General features: G+C 44.9%; 1 protein-coding gene across 1 annotated transcript in view; it reads right to left on the bottom strand.

The window, feature by feature from the left end:
* HERC2 (HECT and RLD domain containing E3 ubiquitin protein ligase 2) overlaps positions 1-17,893 on the bottom strand; it is a 211,465-nt gene that overhangs the window by 23,957 nt on the left and 169,615 nt on the right. The window contains exons 70-78 of the mRNA XM_017508492.2: positions 13,847-13,954; positions 12,340-12,471; positions 11,767-11,925; positions 11,563-11,681; positions 10,851-10,976; positions 10,254-10,409; positions 9,759-9,874; positions 9,460-9,658; positions 4,462-4,676 (exon numbers count right to left, since the gene is read on the bottom strand). Of these exons, the coding sequence (XP_017363981.1) occupies positions 4,462-4,676; positions 9,460-9,658; positions 9,759-9,874; positions 10,254-10,409; positions 10,851-10,976; positions 11,563-11,681; positions 11,767-11,925; positions 12,340-12,471; positions 13,847-13,954 (1,330 nt within the window). The remainder of the gene's footprint in view (positions 1-4,461; positions 4,677-9,459; positions 9,659-9,758; positions 9,875-10,253; positions 10,410-10,850; positions 10,977-11,562; positions 11,682-11,766; positions 11,926-12,339; positions 12,472-13,846; positions 13,955-17,893) is intronic.

Raw genomic sequence — 17,893 nt, forward strand, 5'->3', positions numbered from 1 at the left:
CCACCACGCCTGGCCTATTGTAAGTTTTCTAAGATGGACACTAAGGTCATAGTTCTGAGACCATTTTTCTTTTTTAAAATAGGCATTTCATGCTATAAATTTCCTTTTAAGTTCTGCTTTTGCAGGATCCCACATATTTTGGTACACTGTTTTCATTTTCACGCTTCAAAACTGTTTGTAATTTACTTCTGATTCATTCTTTGATCCATCGTTATTTAGAAATGTTTCACTTTCCAAATACTGGGGGTTTTCCAGGGATCTGTTATTAATTTCTAATTTAATTTCCCTGTGGACAGAGAATATATTTTACATAACTTGACTCCTTCTGATGTGTAAGATTTGTTTTATGGTCCAAATCACGATCTATGTTGGTAGGTATTCCTCATGCACTTGAAAAGCATGTAAAATCTGTCCAGTAGAGTGTCCTAAAAAATGTCAATTAGGTCAAGTTAGTTGACACAGTTGTTCAAATCGGCTATCAATTTTTTTTAACGTACTTGTTCTACCAATTATTGAAGGAGGGATATTCAAACTCTAGTTAAACTGTGGATGTGTCTGTTTCTCCATGCAGCTTTAATTTCATGTATGCAGATCTATTATGAAGTGTGCAAAGATTTAGGATTATTATGTCCTCTTGATGACCTATCCACTGCATCGTCCGGATACTACTGTTTTTGTTCCTGTCAACATTCTCTACTATGAATTCTACTTTGTATGACGTTAGCACGGTATTCTAGCTTTGTTTTGATGCACGTTAGCATGGTATGTCTCTCCCTTCTTTTTGCTTTTAGTCCATTCATGTGTCTGTATTTAAAGTGGGGCCCCTGAAGGCAGTGTACGGCTTGATCCTGCTCTTATATTCATGCTGACAACTTCTGACTTTAAACTGGGCTGTTGGAATCATTTACATCTGATGTGGCTATAATCATATTTGGCAGCTGGGGTGCAGAGGCTCACACCTATAATGCCAGTGCTTTGGGAGGCGGAGACAGGAGGACTGCTTGAGGCCAGGAATTTGAGACAAGTCTGTGCAACACAGCAAGATCCCACCTCTACAAAAAATAAAAATAAATTAGTTGGGTTTGGTAGCACGCACGTGTAGTCCTAGCTAGTCAAGAGGCAAAGACAGGAGGATTGCTTGAATCCAGCAATTCAAGGCTCAGTGAGTCACGATCATACCACTGCACTCCAGCCTGGGTGACAAAAGCAAGACCCCAGCTCTAAAAAAAATACATGTGTGTATTAAGGTTTAAGTCTGTATCTTGCTATTTATTTATCTGTTCTTTGCTGCTGTTTTCTTCTTCTTTGCTTTCTTTTAGATGAACTGATTATGTTTTATGACTTCACTGCAACTTCTGTTTTTTTATTGCATTTTAGGTTTTGGGGTACATTTGAAGAACATGCAAGATAGTTGCATAGGTACACACATGGCAGTGTGATTTGCTGCCTTCCTCCCCTTCACCTATATCTGGCATTTCTCCCCATGCTATCTCTCCCCAACTCCCCACCCCTCACTGTCCCTCCCCTATTTCCCCCCAACAGACCCCACTGTGTATTGCTCCCCACCGCAACTTCTTTGTTGGTTCATCAGATAAAACTGTTTTGTGTTATTTTACTGGTTGCCTTGGGGGTGTGTGGAGTACCTCTCTAACTTATCACAGTCTATTCTGAAGTCACCTACTACAACACGAATATAACTTCACATCAGTCTACTTCCACTTCCTCCCCCAGTCTTTGTGTTACAATTAACTTCTTAAACGCATTAATTTATTTGTATTGTGTCCTTGAAATATTCAGTTATCTCTTTAAAAGATCTATAGTAAGGAAAAACATCACGTCATTAACATTTCTCCATTTCTTTGGTAGATTCATGATTCTACCTGGTATAATTTTCCTTCAATTTAAAGAAATTCCTTTAAGGTTTCGGTTGTGCAGGTCTGTGGTGATGAGTTCTTTCAGTTTGTGTTTATCTAAATGAGTCTATTTCAACTCCTTTCTTGAAAAAATATTTCTGCTGGGTAAAAAAAAAAAATGTTGACAATAATTTTTACTTGCAGAAAATCCACTGTCTTCTAGCTGGCACTGACCCCTAGGACATCTGTAGCTACGATTACCTTTTCCCTGTATGTAACATGTTTCGTCCCCCCACCCCCACCCTCACCCTCACCCCAGCTGCTTTTAAAATATTTTCTCTTTTTCTCTGGTCTTGACCAACTCGCTTTAGTGTAGTTTTCCTCATGTTTCTTTTGCTTAGGGTTTTTTAAGCATTTTGAATCAGTGGACTTATACTTTTCAACTTGGAAATTTTTTAGCCATTACTTCTTCAAAATCCCCCATGTGCCCCTCCTTTAGTGGCTCTGATTATGCAGATATGAGGACATCTGGGGTTGTCCCACAGCGCACCTCTCTGATGTTCTCTTCATTGGTACAGTCTTCCTTCTGTTTACTTCTAGTTGCTTTTATTACGTCTTCAAGTTCACTCATCTCCTTTTCCTGCAATGTCCAATCTGCCATGAACCCCATCCAATGTATTTTTGATCTCTGACACTGTGTTTTTCATCTTTAGAACTTTGATTTGGGCATTTAAATATCTTCCAGGCTTTACCTAACACATTCAAGTTCTCTTCTAGCTTTATTAAAATAACATTTTAATAAAGTTCTTAATGAGTAATTCCACCACTTCTATCATGTCTGAGTCAGTTTCAAGTGATGATTTTTCTCCTCATGTAAGTTGTATTTTCCTGCTCCCTTGAATGCTTGGTAATTTTTTATCAGATGCAGGATATTGTGAGATTTACCTTATTGGGTGCTTAACGTTTGTATTCATAAGAATATTCTTGAGCTTTGATCTCTCTGATAAGTTACCTATAAGTGGTTTCATCCTTTCAGGTCTTGCTTTTAAGCTTTGTTGGAGGTGTGATAGCAACAATTCGTCCATGGCTAATTTTTCCCCAATACTGGGTAACATCACTCTGAGTACTTTAATTGCTGCCCTGTAAATTGTGAGGTTTTGAGAGCAGGCTCCATCCGCTGCCCTGTGTGAGCTTTGGGGACTCTTCCTTCTCATCCCCTCGGGTGGTGAGCTCCTCAGCCTCATGGCTGTGCCTGCCATGTCAGGCTCTGCAGGCCTCAGCAGTCTTCTCTGTGCAGCTCTCTCCACTCTGGTATCTGCAGGCTCTGTGTCTCAGCCTCCCTGGACCTCCAGATCTGTCTTCTCTAAACTAAGGGGGTCTGCCAGGATCTGCCTGGTGTTCTGTGCCACAGCCTGGAAACTTTCTGCAGGAAGTCCACTGGGCAATTTTTAGAACCTGCCTTGGTTTTTTAATTGTTAATTTTTGTGGGTATATAGATGTATATATATTTATAAGGTATATGAAATATTTTTGATTTAGGCATACAATGTGTAATAATCACATCAGGGTAAATGGGTTAATCAATCACCTTAAGCATTTATCCTTTCCTGTGTTACAAACAATCCAGTTATACTCTCTTAGTTATTTTAAAATGTACCATAAGGTATTATTGTCTGTAGTCTCCTGCTGTGCTATCATGCTTGATCTTATTCATTCTAACTGACTATCTTAATACCATTAAACATCATCCCTTAGAACTCGCCTTGCTTCCCATGACTCAGGGAACACTGTATTTTGTCGCCTGATATTCAATGTCTTTGGGGGTATGATTAAATGTAATTTATTATTATTAGTTTTTAAGACAGGGTCTCACTCTGTCACCCAGGCTGGAGTGGAGTGGCACGATCTCAGGTCACTGCAATCTCCACCTCCCAAGTAGCTGGGACTACAGGTGTGTGCCTCCACATCCGGCTAATTTTTTTTGTATTTTTCATAGAGATGGCATTTCGTCATGTTGCCCAAGCTGTTTCTGAACTCGTGAGTCCAAGCGATCCACCCACCGTGGCCTCTCAAAGTGCTGGGATGACAGGTGTGCACCACCACGCTGGGCCTGTTTATCTTATGTGGTGTTTCAGTTACCCGTGGGATAAAAAGGTCCTGTCACTCCAACTTGGCTGGTAGTTCTCATTAATTGTTTATAACATGTGACTTTGATTCCTCTGTTTAAAAAATGGTGGAATTGTGTGATCTTTCCCCCTCACCCCTGCCATTTCCTCGGTATTTGCGGTTCTAGTATCTTGCACGTTACACAAAATGCCAAATATCACTCAGTGGATCATTTAAGGGAGAATGACCAAAAGAAGTTTGCTTAGTACTTGTCATCAACGACTGAGAATTGACTTCATTTTCCTCCCAACAGAGAAGTCACACAGGTAGGCCCTCATCTTGGCACATAAAACTATTTCTGCCAAATGAGTCATTAACATTGTTTAGTTTGAGCAGATTATTGCAAATGTTTCTTTGAAAAGCCAAATGCCAATACATTGTACCAGCATTAAAACCAACACAAAGAAAAACACGACATTGAAAACATGTTTTCACACAATACCTTCTGCTGCCATGACCCAGCTTTCCATCTTCCGCCTCACCCCAAGAGTAAACTTCTCCTTCTGAAGACAGCGCAAGGCAGTGCTTTCCTCCTGAGTTCACGGCCACTTTCTTAATAAACACATGCTGAATGGATTCAAGCAATGTTGGGGAAGACACCGACTCTGTCCCTCCAATTCCCAGTCTGCCACCTGCACCATACCCAGTGGCATACAGCTAAGAAAAGAAAAAGCAATAGCAACATCAGGTTTTAACCTCAACATCCCCTATATTTAGTAATTCACAAACCTAATCCATGCTTTAGACATTTTTACCACACAAAAATGAAATTTAAAGTTAAAAATCACAGGAATGTTTATGACTTTATACATGTTCTATCAAACTTCTAGAAATGAAATAAAAACATGACTATTAAAAATTCCAAATTCAGGGAACATATTGTGAAAATAAGGTCTTCTCCCTGGAATCTCTTCCATTTTTATCTAGAATACCAACTACAATTAATACCAAGAAAAGTTAAAAAAAAATTAATTATCTACTATGTGCAGATCTCTGACAATAACAGCCACAAAAACATACCCACAGAAGAACAAATACATTTTAATATTTCAGCAGGGCAACATACAAACCACTCAGGAAAAAACAAAATGCCTTTTTTTTTCCATCTAAGTGGGATGTTTCAGGACACAAAACATCTATGATTAAAAAAGAAACCACACACACAATCAGACTGCCTCTTCCCAAATGAACGTAAACATCCCTGCTGATAAAAACTTAAATGGGGTTCCATGCTGTTTTAGACATCTTTCAAACCTGCTGCTTTACTGACATAATAGTAAAGAAGCCACAAGGACCAACGCAGGAAGTGAGGCCCAAACTCAGGGGGACACATGAGCCCCATTCCCAAAGGCAGCTTTCAGTGGGGAGGGTCTGTGGCTCTCAAGTGTACAGGGTGCGGGGAAGTGCACTCACCTCCAGGACTTCCTGCAGAAGGCAGGGCTCCAAAGGGCTGCCCCTCAGTGACTGTGAATAACAAGTACGAACAACACAGAAAGTGGCCTTTCTCAGCCCCAGCCCTGACAGGGAGAGAGAGGTCTGCCCCTGAGAATTCACAGCGACAACAGGAGCCGCCCGGTCAGGCCCATCGTTTGCTGCTGTCAGTGAGGTGTCATGGAACACAGCCACACCCGGTCATTTACAGAATGTCCTGGCTGCTTCTGTAGCTGCAACAGAGACCATGTGGCCCACAGAGCTGAAAACGCTACTGTGCCCTTTACAGAAAATGCTTGCCAACCCCCATCCTAGAAAAAGGACAAAATAAAGATATTTTGAAACAAACCAAAGAATGAATCTCACTAAAGTAAACTGAAAAGGATACGCTTAAAGTTGAAGGAAATGATTTTATAAGATCTGAGATGCAGCAAATGATGGTAAGAAATGATAGTGAGCGAAGATGTGAAGCATTTGACTAACTCCAAAAAAACTATGGTCCATATAAAACAACCAAAGCAACCACAGTGTCTGTGGCAGAGGGGAGCAGCCTGAAACTCAAACACTGGGTAGCAAGGGGCCGCTGATTGGGAGGAGGGGAGAGATACTAATTAACTTTAGGTTTTTAAGTACATATGTTAAGATAACCAGAGAAACAAGGAAAAGAAACAGAATTCTCCGAAGAATAGAAAAAGAGGAACTATATTTCAAACCTAGGCCACTTTGATACCTGTGCTAGCAGTCTCCCTCTGACACGGTTCACAATGATCCCTCCTGTATACAAGCACACCTCGACTTACTGCACCTCGCGGATAGTGTTTTACAAACCGCAGGCGTGTGGCAACCCCACCGTGATCAAGCCTATCGGCACCACTTTTCCACCAGCATGTGCTGACTTACTGGTTCCACCTCACATTTTGATAATTCATGCAATATTTTAAACTTTTTCATTATTATTTTATCTGTTACGGTGACCTGCAATCAGTCATGTTTGATGTTACTGTTGTACTTGTTTTGAGGCACCACAAACTGTACACACAGAAGACGGTGAACTTAAACGATAAATGCTGTGTATTTTCTGACTGCTCCACCAGCCAGCTGTTCTCCCTTCTCTCTCCCTCTCCATGGACCTCCCTATTCCCTAAGACACAACTTATTGAAATTAGGCCACTTAATAACCCTACAGTGGCCTCTAAGAGTTCAAGTGAAAGGAGGAGTTGCATATTTCTCATTTTAAGTCAAAAGATAGAAATGATTAAGATTGGTGAAGAACGTCCGTTGAAAGCCAAGCCACAGTGAAAGCTAGGTCTCTTGCACCAGTTAGCCAAGAAAAAGTTCTTGAAGCACAATTAAGTGCAACTCCAGTAAACATGCAATGACAAGAATGCAACACAGTCTTATTGCTGATACAGAGAGAGTCTGACTGGCACAGACAGAAGATCAAAACTGACACAACGTTCCTTTAAGCCAAAGCCTAATCCAGAGCAAGGCTCTAACTCTCTTCGATTCCACAAAGGCTAAGAGAGGTGACAAAGCTGCAAAGTCTGAAGTTAGCAGAGATTGCTTCCTGAGGTTTAAGGAAAGAAGCCATCTCCATAGCATAAAAATGCAAGGTAACGTAGCACGTGCTGATGTAGAACCTGCAGTAAGTTATCCAGAAGGTCTAGCCAAGATCAGTGATGAAGGTGGCTACACTAAAGCAGACCTCCAACGTAGACAGAACAGCCTTCTAGCAGAAGAAGATGCCATCTAGGACTTTCATAGCTAAAGAGAAGTCAACGTCTGCTTTCAAAGCTTCAAATCTTGGCTGGGCGCAGTAGCTGAAGCCTGTAATCCCAGCACTTTGGTAGGCAGAGGCGGGTGGATCACAAGGTCAAGAGATTGAGACCATCCTGACCAACAATGTGAAACCCTGTCTCTACTAAAAATACAAAAAAGTTAGCCAGGTATGGTAGTGCGTGCCTGTAGTCCCAGCTACTTGGGAGGCTGAGGTAGGAGAATTGCTTGAAGCCAGAAAATGGAAGTTGCAGTGAACCAGGACAGCACCATTGTACTCCAGCCTGATGACAGAGCGAGACTCTGTCTCAAAAAAACAAACAAAAAAACAAAAAAAAACCTATAACTCAATCAAGACAGTTGCAGGTGGGCAAAGGAAACGAAGCTTCAAATCTTTTGTCAGGGGCTAATGCAGCTGGTGACTGTACTAGACAAATCTGTTGAAGCCAATGCTCATTGGCCATTCTGAAAATCTTAGGGCCCTTAAGAATTATACTAACTCCACTCTGGCTGTGCTGAGAAACAACAAAACCTGGATGTCAGCACATTTTACAGCACGGTTCACCAAATATTTTAAGCCCACTATTGAGGCCTACTGCTCAGAAAAAAGGATTTCTTTCAAAGTATCACTGCTCATTGACAACGTACCTGGTTACCCAAGAGCTCTGTTGAACACACACAGAGACTGAAGTTGTTTTCATGCCTGCGAATACATCATCTTTTCTGCAGCCCCATGCACGGATCAAGGAGTAATTTTGACTTTCAAATCTTGTTATTTAAAAAATACATTTCCTAAGGCTATAGCTGCCATAGATAGTGATTCCTCTAACGGATGTGGACAAACTAAATTGAAACCTTCTGGAAAGGCATCACCACTCTGGATGCCATTAACAACATTTGTGATTCTTGGGAGGAGGTGAAAATTTCAACATTAACAGGAATTTGGAAGAAATGGATGCCAACCCTCAAGGATGAACTTGAGGGGTTCAAGATGGGTGGAGGAAGTGGCCACAGATGTGGCAGAAACAGCAAGAGAACTAGAATTAGAAGTGGAGTCTGAAGATGTCTTAATAGACTATAGCACACACACATTTTTATATCCACTGGGAAACCAAGACATTTGTGTGGCCTGCTTTGAGGAGACATGGCTTTGTGGTTTTGGGCTGGAACCAAGCCTGCGCACCTCCAGGGAATGCCTACAGCTCCCTCCCCAGTGTACCCTGGACTATAAAGACGACACAAGAAATTTTCAGATACATTAGAACAAAAAGAGTCAGGTAGGTCACCAGACATAAAGTCAATATAGAAACATCCAATATTTCTAGACACCAGCAGTAATAATTTTTTTTTCTTTTTGAGACAGAGTCTCGCTCTGTCACCCAGGCTGGAGTGTAGTAGCAGCATGATCTCGGCTCACTGCAACCTCCACGTCCCAGGTTTGAGTGATTCTCCTGCCTCAGCTGCCCAAGTGGCTGGGATTTACAGGCACCCATCACCACGCCCAGCTTATCTTTGCATTTTTAGCAGAGACGGGGTTTCCCTACGCTGGCCAGGCTGGCCTCAAACTCCTGACCTCAGGTGTCCGCCTGCCTCGGCCTCCCAAAGTATCGAGTCGCCATGCCCAGCCAGCAGCAACAAATTCTTTGAAAAATAATATTTACCACAGCAAACAAGAACTACAACTAACGAGTGATACACAAGCAAAAACTGTAATACTTTTGTATACATCATGCATTTTCAAAATTAAAAAAAAAAAATTGACCAGGTGCAATGGTTCACACCTGTAATCCCAGCACTTTGGGAGGCTGAAGCGAGCAGGTGGCCTGAGGTCAGGAGTTCGAGACCAGCCTGGCCAACATGGCAGAAATCTCGTCTCTACTAAAAATACAAAAGTTAGCCGGGCGTGGTGGTGGGCACCTGTAATCCCAGCTACTAGAGAGGCTGAGGCAAGGGAATCACTCGAACCCAGGATGCGGAGGCCGCACCATTGGACTCCAGCCTGGGCAACTAGAGCAAAACTCCATCTTAAAAAACTTCTTAAAAATTTGAAGTTAAAAATTGAAAGATTATACAGAAGCATCTTAGAACGCTAGCTGCTTCCTGCATACCACAGTATTGTTAATCTTGAGAAATGTTTTAGTACAGATCCTTGCCTGTGCTAAGAACCATATACCACATTTAGCCACAACTGCCTCAAGCTCAGTGACCCTGTGAACAGAAAAAACTCCATTACCTTCCCATCAGCCGTCACAGCAAAGAGGGTCTGTTCTCCTCCGATTAACTGCACGGGTCTGAGAGTTGCGAGGGCTTCACAGGGAGTGGGAACTTTGACTTTTGCACCTTCAATGCCCCCTAGCTGGCCCCTATGATTATGTCCCCATCCATAAATTGTTCCACTGCCACCCGCAGAAAGAGTCCAGTCATCTGGGCGCCTACAACAAACATCGAGTGAGCATCTGCTGCGGGAAAGAACAACGCAAACCGCCTCTCGCGCTCACGGTCCACAGTGCTTCTTGTTTCTAATGTAATCACCTGTTCATCCACTGCACAAGCTGTTCATCTTGCTCTCTTTTAAAAACGTCATGGCTCTCATGCAGAACATCCATGTTTTCGCTGTCTGCCATTAATTCACGAATTTTCTTAGCCACCTAAACAAAATTATCATGACGTCACTCATCTCAAACAAATAAATAAATATTAAGGACAGACAGAAGCAATCCCTGCCTGAAGACATGAACGAAGAGCAAGAGTGTAATGTGTGGTCACCGGGCAAAGCCAACAATGACTGCATCACGTCTAACACATAAAAACGTCTAGACAGCATCATTCTATCGGCAGCTTCCTGAAAATCAACTTCCACTGAAATTCAGTGTCAGCTCACTCATTTTCACCTATGTGTTACTTTCTTTGATATTCCTTGGCAAGCAACATTTTTCTGTCTCATAATACTGACATCTTGTTATACTACAGCTAAATAAGGAAAATGTTTTTGCGTCCCAAAAGTGATTCCAAAATATCATGCAATACCTCATCAAGAAACAGACGGGGCAACGGGGTTCTTTTGTCAAGAGCCACAGCGACACGGGAGGCCATGCAGTACCTCCGGAACCAGGCCCACTTGTGCGTCTCGGCACAGCAAGGGAGAGTGTCCAGCTCCAAGTCACAAGCAAGAGCTACGAGTACCTGCGGGCACCGGAAAAGACGAAGACAGGGACACTTAGAAACTCAGAGAACAGGCTGGGGTTTCTGTGGCTACTTCCACAGAACCTCCTATTCCAAGATGGCCGCCGTGGCCACAGCAAGGACACGGCCGCCATCAGTGATGTGGCGATCCCTGACAGTTCCCAGCCACGTGCCATACAACTGCTACAACACTTGCTGCCTACGTCAAGTGGCAAGAACACCTGTGCATCTCAAGGCATGCTAACAGTTACAGGCTTATGGTTGAAGGGTTTAGATCACAGGATCATTTCTTGAGTTCTTCTTTTCATATTTGACTTCAGCAATACCTACAGCTGCCCTGAGCGGCCTCAAACATACACACTGCACATGACGTGACAGCTCTCAGTGGTTCTTTCAGTCACATGGCCCTACTGTTACTTTAAAAAATAAGTCAAACGTTACCTTAAAGAATGGGCTGTGGAGCAGCTGTTTGCCACCCCTCACAATAGGATCTTCATATTCAAACTGCCTTTGCAAAGCTTCTGGAAGACCTTTCACCAAAGCAGCAAGAGCACTACCTGTAAAACTCTAAGAAGCAACAGAACAGTATTCTACCACGGGAATCCACACACAGGGGAGGCTGACCATTTGTTTTTACAGTCAAATGTTTTAATATATGGGTAGTATTTCTTCTTTAAAAAAAAAAAAAAAAGCGTATCAAAATTCTCAAGTAGGAAAAAAGCTAAAAGAACATAAACACTAAAATAAAAAAGAGGAGTCCGAAGACTCATCTCAGAATGTTTGGTGCTGATTTTAGTACAACCGCTTCCAGAGAAACAGGCCCTCTCCGGCCTACAAATGCTGCCTGTCTCCTCATATGGGTAGGATCAAAACGGACTACTTTAGTCACCAAAATAAGGCGAGGTCATCAGTTGGCCTCACTGTAAAGCCCAGTCGACACAATCCACTGTTCACAGCTGTCGACATATATTTTCACAAAGTCCAGCCTGAATTCGGGCTGCAACATAGGAAAAGTCTGGCTGCGACAAAGGCCTCCCTATTCTTAGGCGAACTTCCCCAACTCTTCTCAATGATTTAGAGGTTTAGACCACTAAAGCAACACTTTATTCCCCAAGGGTCACGACTCTAGAAATTGTACTAGAATGTTCCATACCAAAGCTCTTGCTTCCCCATCATTTTCTCCAAGCAGCCTGTTTATGTTAATTGATTGCCCAAATTCAGTTGTAAGCAGCTTCCTCAGTCTCTGAAGGGCCCACATTCTGTGACTGGCGGCTGAAATGAGCAGACAGAAAGTATCAGACGTCTGACAGTTTCCTCCAACTAGTAAGAGAGCCCTGACTGTCACGGTGCCACTTACCTAGGGCACTCAGCTGCGCACACGCAGCCAGCGAGGCTGCAAGACGAGGGACAATGCTTCTGTTAGAGGCAAGGTTGAGTCGGAAGTCTAACAGACACGTCACCAAATCCATGGACGGGCAGGAGAGGACGCAGCGGTCAGAGAGGAGTTCTTTAGGGCCTGTGAATAAGCACTGTGAACATCCCCATGCTTCACAAGCTAGGGAGCACCCCATAAGACAACCACGGACAAGGGTGGCTGCACCCAGCCCCACCCACTGGAAGGCGACAGCCAATATGCCCCTTATGCCACTGTGAGTTGGTGAGCCTCAACCTTCACACTCACTTCCACTGTAAAAGTCTTAAGAACTACACCAGCAACAACTCCTTCCACACTAGGGGAAAAGGAGTGTGAGCCTGGCAGCTGGACAGCTGGGACAAGTCTCTGTGTTCCGACCCACACCTCCGTGGGGCCTGTGGGAGCATGCACTCCAACACATCAGGCACCACATGGGAGTGTGCACGTGTCCATGTTGTTCTGGAAACAACCCACAGCCAGTCACCTACCCCTGGTTGCCATAAGATCCTCCCTTACCAGCTGCTGGCATGATGGGATAGACGGTGAAGCGCCAGCCCCAGCCGTTGACCGACCCATCGCTGATGAACTTCCACTTTAACTCATCCCCCGGGATGCGCAGCTCGCTGGACCAGTCGGACCACTCTCGGCCTGGAGGAGGAAAGCGCACGCCAGAGTTAGCTTTGATCCATCATCCAATCAACACAAGCTCCTTAGACACGAAGCAGAACGATTTCCGTCATGTGCGAGAACAAGTTCCTCCGAGCCCAGCTCAAGTGCACAGCAACACATCACTCTTGGGATTCACATTTTAATACATACCTTTCTTCAGCAGACACTCATTCAGCCCCTGTACCAGGTACCTGGGAAACTGAGGGCAGGTGGGCGGGCACTGCCCAGGCAGAAGCCACCATCCAGTGGGGAAATGATCCCACACAGCTAGGATACGGTGAGAGGCCTCTGGGTTGCCAGCACATGCCAGGTCATGGGGACATCTCTCAGGAGCGCTCTGATACAACCAGGTGGCCAGGCAGCAGAAGGAAGAACCCTAGCTCTCCCCACAAAGGACCCACGTGTGTGGTTCAGCATGGCCCGGAAGAGCTGCCCTCGAGGGAGGAGCGGAGCAGCCCCCCGGGAGCAGAGGCCCGGCGGCTGTGGAAAGGAGTGGCACTGTATCACAGCAGCTCAGAAGGCCACGAGAACCCAACAGGTTTCTGCTTCAGAAGGGCCATCTGGCAACGGCTCAGGGATGGCCTGTAAGGGCTTCCACATCCAACACCACTACGGAAAACTACACTGGCAGATATCTGTCAAAGGACCAGAAAAACCTACACCCACCGGGACCATAGCAATTCATGCAAAGCTTCACTTCACTAAGTAATGCTGTGTGGATAAAGCTTTCCTGGGACGCAGCCACGCCCTTCCACTGGCATCCAGTCTGCGTGCTATGACAGAGGCTGCATTACCCGGCCCTTCACAGGAAGCACTTGAGATGAAGGATAACGAGGTCTTAGAAGACACACCCTGCACTGCCAATTCTAAAAGGCTCGGTGAAAGAGCTTGTAACACGCCCCCAAAGACGTGCTAATCCGCCTCGCTGGCCTCATGAAGCCCAGCAGCAGAGACAAGCCAGACATGTGGCTGCCTACACCTACATACAGAAGTCACTCCACATGTGGCCCTCACTGCAACCAGTAAGACACAAATCCCTTGAAGCTCTGTTGTAGGCCAACCACGGCTCACGAGAGCCCCGGCACCCCGCACGTCTTCGGCACCTTCTGCAGCTGCCTGGTGAGGCTGGGCTCATCCGACAGGGATGTGCTGCACACATCACACATAATTACTGTATTCAGAAGTATGGGGAAGAGGCAAGCAAACCTACTGTGTTTCAAAGCTGAACAGCATATTGTCCCTTCCTCAACTTCCATGAGAATACGGTCACAGCGTCTGTCCTACAAATGTGAAGGACTTTGTCTACGGAGAGACAGGTGGTCCGATCACGTACTGCTCAACCTCCTGTCCTTACCTGACCGCACAGAGACAATCCTGTTGACACCGTCCATGATTGTGAGAGGGTCGTGGCGCCGCTCCGTGGAGCACTGCCGGTCAAATTCCACCCTGAGTCCTTCTGCACCTGGAGACAAAGGAGCAGAAAACACAGCACCCACTCCCGATCAGCACCCCAAGCAGAAACAGCGCACCGGACAACCTGTAAAACTAACACCATGTTTAACAGCTAATGCATGGTAGAAGGTCCGGAAGAACTGGCCTCAAAGACAAGCATCTCAGACTCGTCACCCTTTTCCCCAACTCATCCCCACAGAAGATTATGCCTGTGGACTGGAAGGCCAGAAAAAACCTCCACTTGGCCAACGTGCAGACTTTCCTCCTGCAGCCCCACTGCCCTGATGAAGCTTTACAGCCAACATCGCACTGCCGAGGGCTGTGAAAATGCCCGACGTGCAGCCAGGTCAGACAGAAGCTGTCGGTCACCTGGAAGTGAGGGGCACCTCAACTTTTGGGGTTCATGATGACTCCAGGTAGTCAGCAACAGAAATGAACTGAATTACAAGGCACTCAACTGGTGTCCAGAGAACTGGGGAATTGCTTCGTGCGGAGAACCTACATCTGGTGTGAGAGGTGTGTAAGTAGAGGCACAAGGGTTTTCTTTCAGGCTGGAAGATCTTGAAGGACTAGCAGAGGATGGCACCGAGGGGCCGGGAAAGAGGTGGGGAGGATGGAGGGACATGGGGCAGGGGTTCAGGTCCTCTCCCAGGGTTACAGGGTTAAGAGGCTTGGGCTGGTTTTAAGCTACGCTCTCTGGATGCTCTGTGGGCAGCTGATTGCGGAGGGCTGCAGTGGGTGGGAGTGGAAGCAGGAACACAGTCAGGCAGCTGGGATGTGACTGCTAGGATGATAAACCGGATGAGACCCCACAGTGCTCTAGCCCAGATGTCTGCAGTTAGGGAGAAATGGTTGAATTTGGAATACATTCTAAAAGCAGAGAAAACAGGACTTGTTGGTGGCCTGAATATAAAGCGAGAGAGAAACAAAAGAGAAAGCGTCACCAGATTTTTGTCCAGGCAAATGCCGACTAGAAACACCCTTTGTTCTTCACATTTCTGTCATGAAGTAATAGCTTAAAGTTTAAAAACGTTTTTCTGGGCCAGATGAGGTGGTACACGCCGGTAATCCCAGCACTTTGGGAGGCTGAGGCAGGCAGCTTGCTTGAGCTCAGGAGTTCAAGACAGGCCTGGCCAACATGTTGAAATCCTTTCTCAATATAAAAATTTAAAAGTTAGCTGGGTACAGCCTGTAGTCCCAGTTACTCAGGAGGCTAAGCGGGGGGATCACCTGAGCCCAGAGGCTGGGGCTACAGTGAGCCAAGATCGTGCCCCTGTACACTCCAACCTGGGCCACAAGGTGAGAAAGCTTTTCTGGATCTCACCTCATTCTAAAAGTTCAAGAAAAATGATTTCAGATAAAAGTATAAGACCAAACACAATAAAAAGTTACCGTCAGAGAAAGGGAATGGGCTTGGCACTCTGGCTTACACCTGTAGTTCTCAACACTCTGGCTTACACCTGTAGTTCTCAACACTCTGGCTTACACCTGTAGTTCTCAACACTCTGGCTTACACCTGTAGTTCTCAACACTTCGGAGGCTCAGCTGGGAGAAGCACTTGAGCCCAGGAGTTTTGAGACACGTCTGGGCAACACTGAGAGACTCCGCTCCACAAAAAATAAAAAGCCAACTGTGGTGGCACAAGCCTGTGGTCCCGGCTTCTCGGGAGGCTGATGCAGAAGGATGGCTTGAGCCTGGAAGGTCGAGGCTGCAGTGAGTCAGGATCACGCCACTGCACTGCACCCTGGGTAACAGAGCAAGACTCTGTCTCAAAAAAAAAGAAAAGAAAAGAAAAATGAGAATAAGGAACAAAGTAACATCCCTATAGATAATAAAGGCAGGTCAGAAAGATAAGCTCACAAACCACACCGGCCCTGTAATCTATCATTTCAGAACAAATTGAATGAAATTAGAAAAATGATACAAGACATGAAAGAACCACATAAATCAGACTTAGGAAAACCAAAAAATTAAATGATAAAGCTGAAGACAGAATTAAAATGAAAATAAAACTACATTCCAGTGGAGACTAAAACAGTGTACAATCAAATAAATACAGCAGATGCGCCCTAAGACAAACAGGAGAAAAGGAAGGAATTAAAAAAAAAAAAAGAGGTAAAAAGTACTTGAAAGAGAAAGTAACATTAACTCTAAAAGGCATCAACTATCCAATGAATGGAGAGTCACCAAGTGTCCCTAGAAAAAACTGCTAAGGAAGGCTACAGAACAAACACTGCAAGAGAACGTCCCACATCACAGACTGAGAGGACAGACGCGAGGAGCACCCGTACCTGGGAAATCACCAAGAATGACCCATGTCAACGCATATTCTAGTAAAATTACTGAAAAAACACACATGACTTATAAAGGGAAAAGATGTTATCACACTTTCACAGAGGAAAAAGACATGAATCAACGCTTTAATGCCCAGAAAAACTACCTTTCAGTTCAAAGGACAAACACTCCTGTGAACAAGTCTGATCTCAGAGGCTTCTGAGGAATTCACCAGAGTGCACTTCAGACCCCACAAGGACCAGTCAGTAAAACTAAGACTCAAAGATGAAAACAAAGTATAGTATGTAACAGCTACTATGCTCTTGTAGATGCAGTATAATTATTTAATAAATTTGAGAAAATTAGGGCATGTTCTGAATTTCAGTAATTATACTGACATTGGCAGCACTGAAATTATATCCTAAGTCTGTCGTATATGCAACATGGGCAAAGCACATGAAAAATCATGAAACATTTTATCAAACACTATCTTGGAACCCGGATTTGGTATGGAAGCAAGGAGAGGCAGACATAACAGACGAAGTACGACCTTGTACTTTATTTGAGTAGACGGAATCGGCATGTTAGCCAGGCCAGCCGGCACACGCCTGCACTCCTAGCAACTCGGGAGGCCGAGATGGGAGGAGCACTTGAGCCCGGAAACTCGAGGCTACAGTGAGCTCTAACTGCACTACTGCACTGCAGCCTGGGTGGCAGATCAACATCCTGTCTCTAAACAAACAAGTGCATAAATGAAATGTAAAAAGTAAATAAAAGAAAAATTTTTTAAGTATCAGCATGAACAGAAGAACCCAGGGCAGATCCCAGGTGAAGAGAAACCTAGGACAGCTTGGGTCGCCTGCCTGGACGCCACGGAAGGACCACCAGAATCATGTCGGAGCCACACTGAAGAGGCTGCCACTGTCTAGAAACAGGATCACCTCAGCTTCTGCAAAGATCATCACAACAGAGTAAAACCCTCACACACGTTTCCATCCATGGGTTCATAACAACATTAAAATAAAAACAGGTCACCTTCAAGAAATCAAAGGAAATTCATTCATTCTCCGGTAAACAGAGGAAGAATCAAGCTTTCATCTTATCTTTCTCAGGCAAACGGCACCTTGGGCAACCAACTATCAGATAAGGGAAAATGTCTCTTTATAAGAAAGCATTCCAGCTACTAAATAAGCAAGAAATGATTCCTCTAGAATAGCATCATTTGTATCCCCTAATGGGCCAATGGCCTCCAGTGCTAATAAGCCTCAGGGGCTGCTGACGTCACAAAGGAAACACAGGCAGACAGGAGGTGCTCCGAGGCTGAGTCTCAGCCACTAAGGAGCTGGCTGCAGGGACTGAACTCAAGTGCGTCCAAACCACGCAGCAATCTGCAGAAGGACGGCCGAGGCGCACCCAACAGCAGCATGAGAGCGTGCGGTCAGCAGAGCCAGGCCGTGGGGAAGCCTGTCGGGTGAAAGGCCGGGGCCTCAACAATCTTCTTTTTAATAATTTTTCTTGAATTCTTAAACAGAAAAGAAAGATGCACACATGGGTAACAGAAGCAGAAATGCAAGTCAGAGCATCACTCAGAGGGACTTCAGGGGGACACACTGAGGGGTTCTGCAAGTCAGTGATGGTGCAAAGCCAGGAGAACGTCACTCAGAGAGACTTCAGG

The sequence above is a fragment of the Cebus imitator genome, unplaced genomic scaffold (genome assembly GCF_001604975.1).
Source record: "Cebus imitator isolate Cc_AM_T3 unplaced genomic scaffold, Cebus_imitator-1.0 Scaffold392, whole genome shotgun sequence".
In the NCBI taxonomy this organism is placed as follows: Eukaryota; Metazoa; Chordata; class Mammalia; order Primates; family Cebidae; genus Cebus; species Cebus imitator.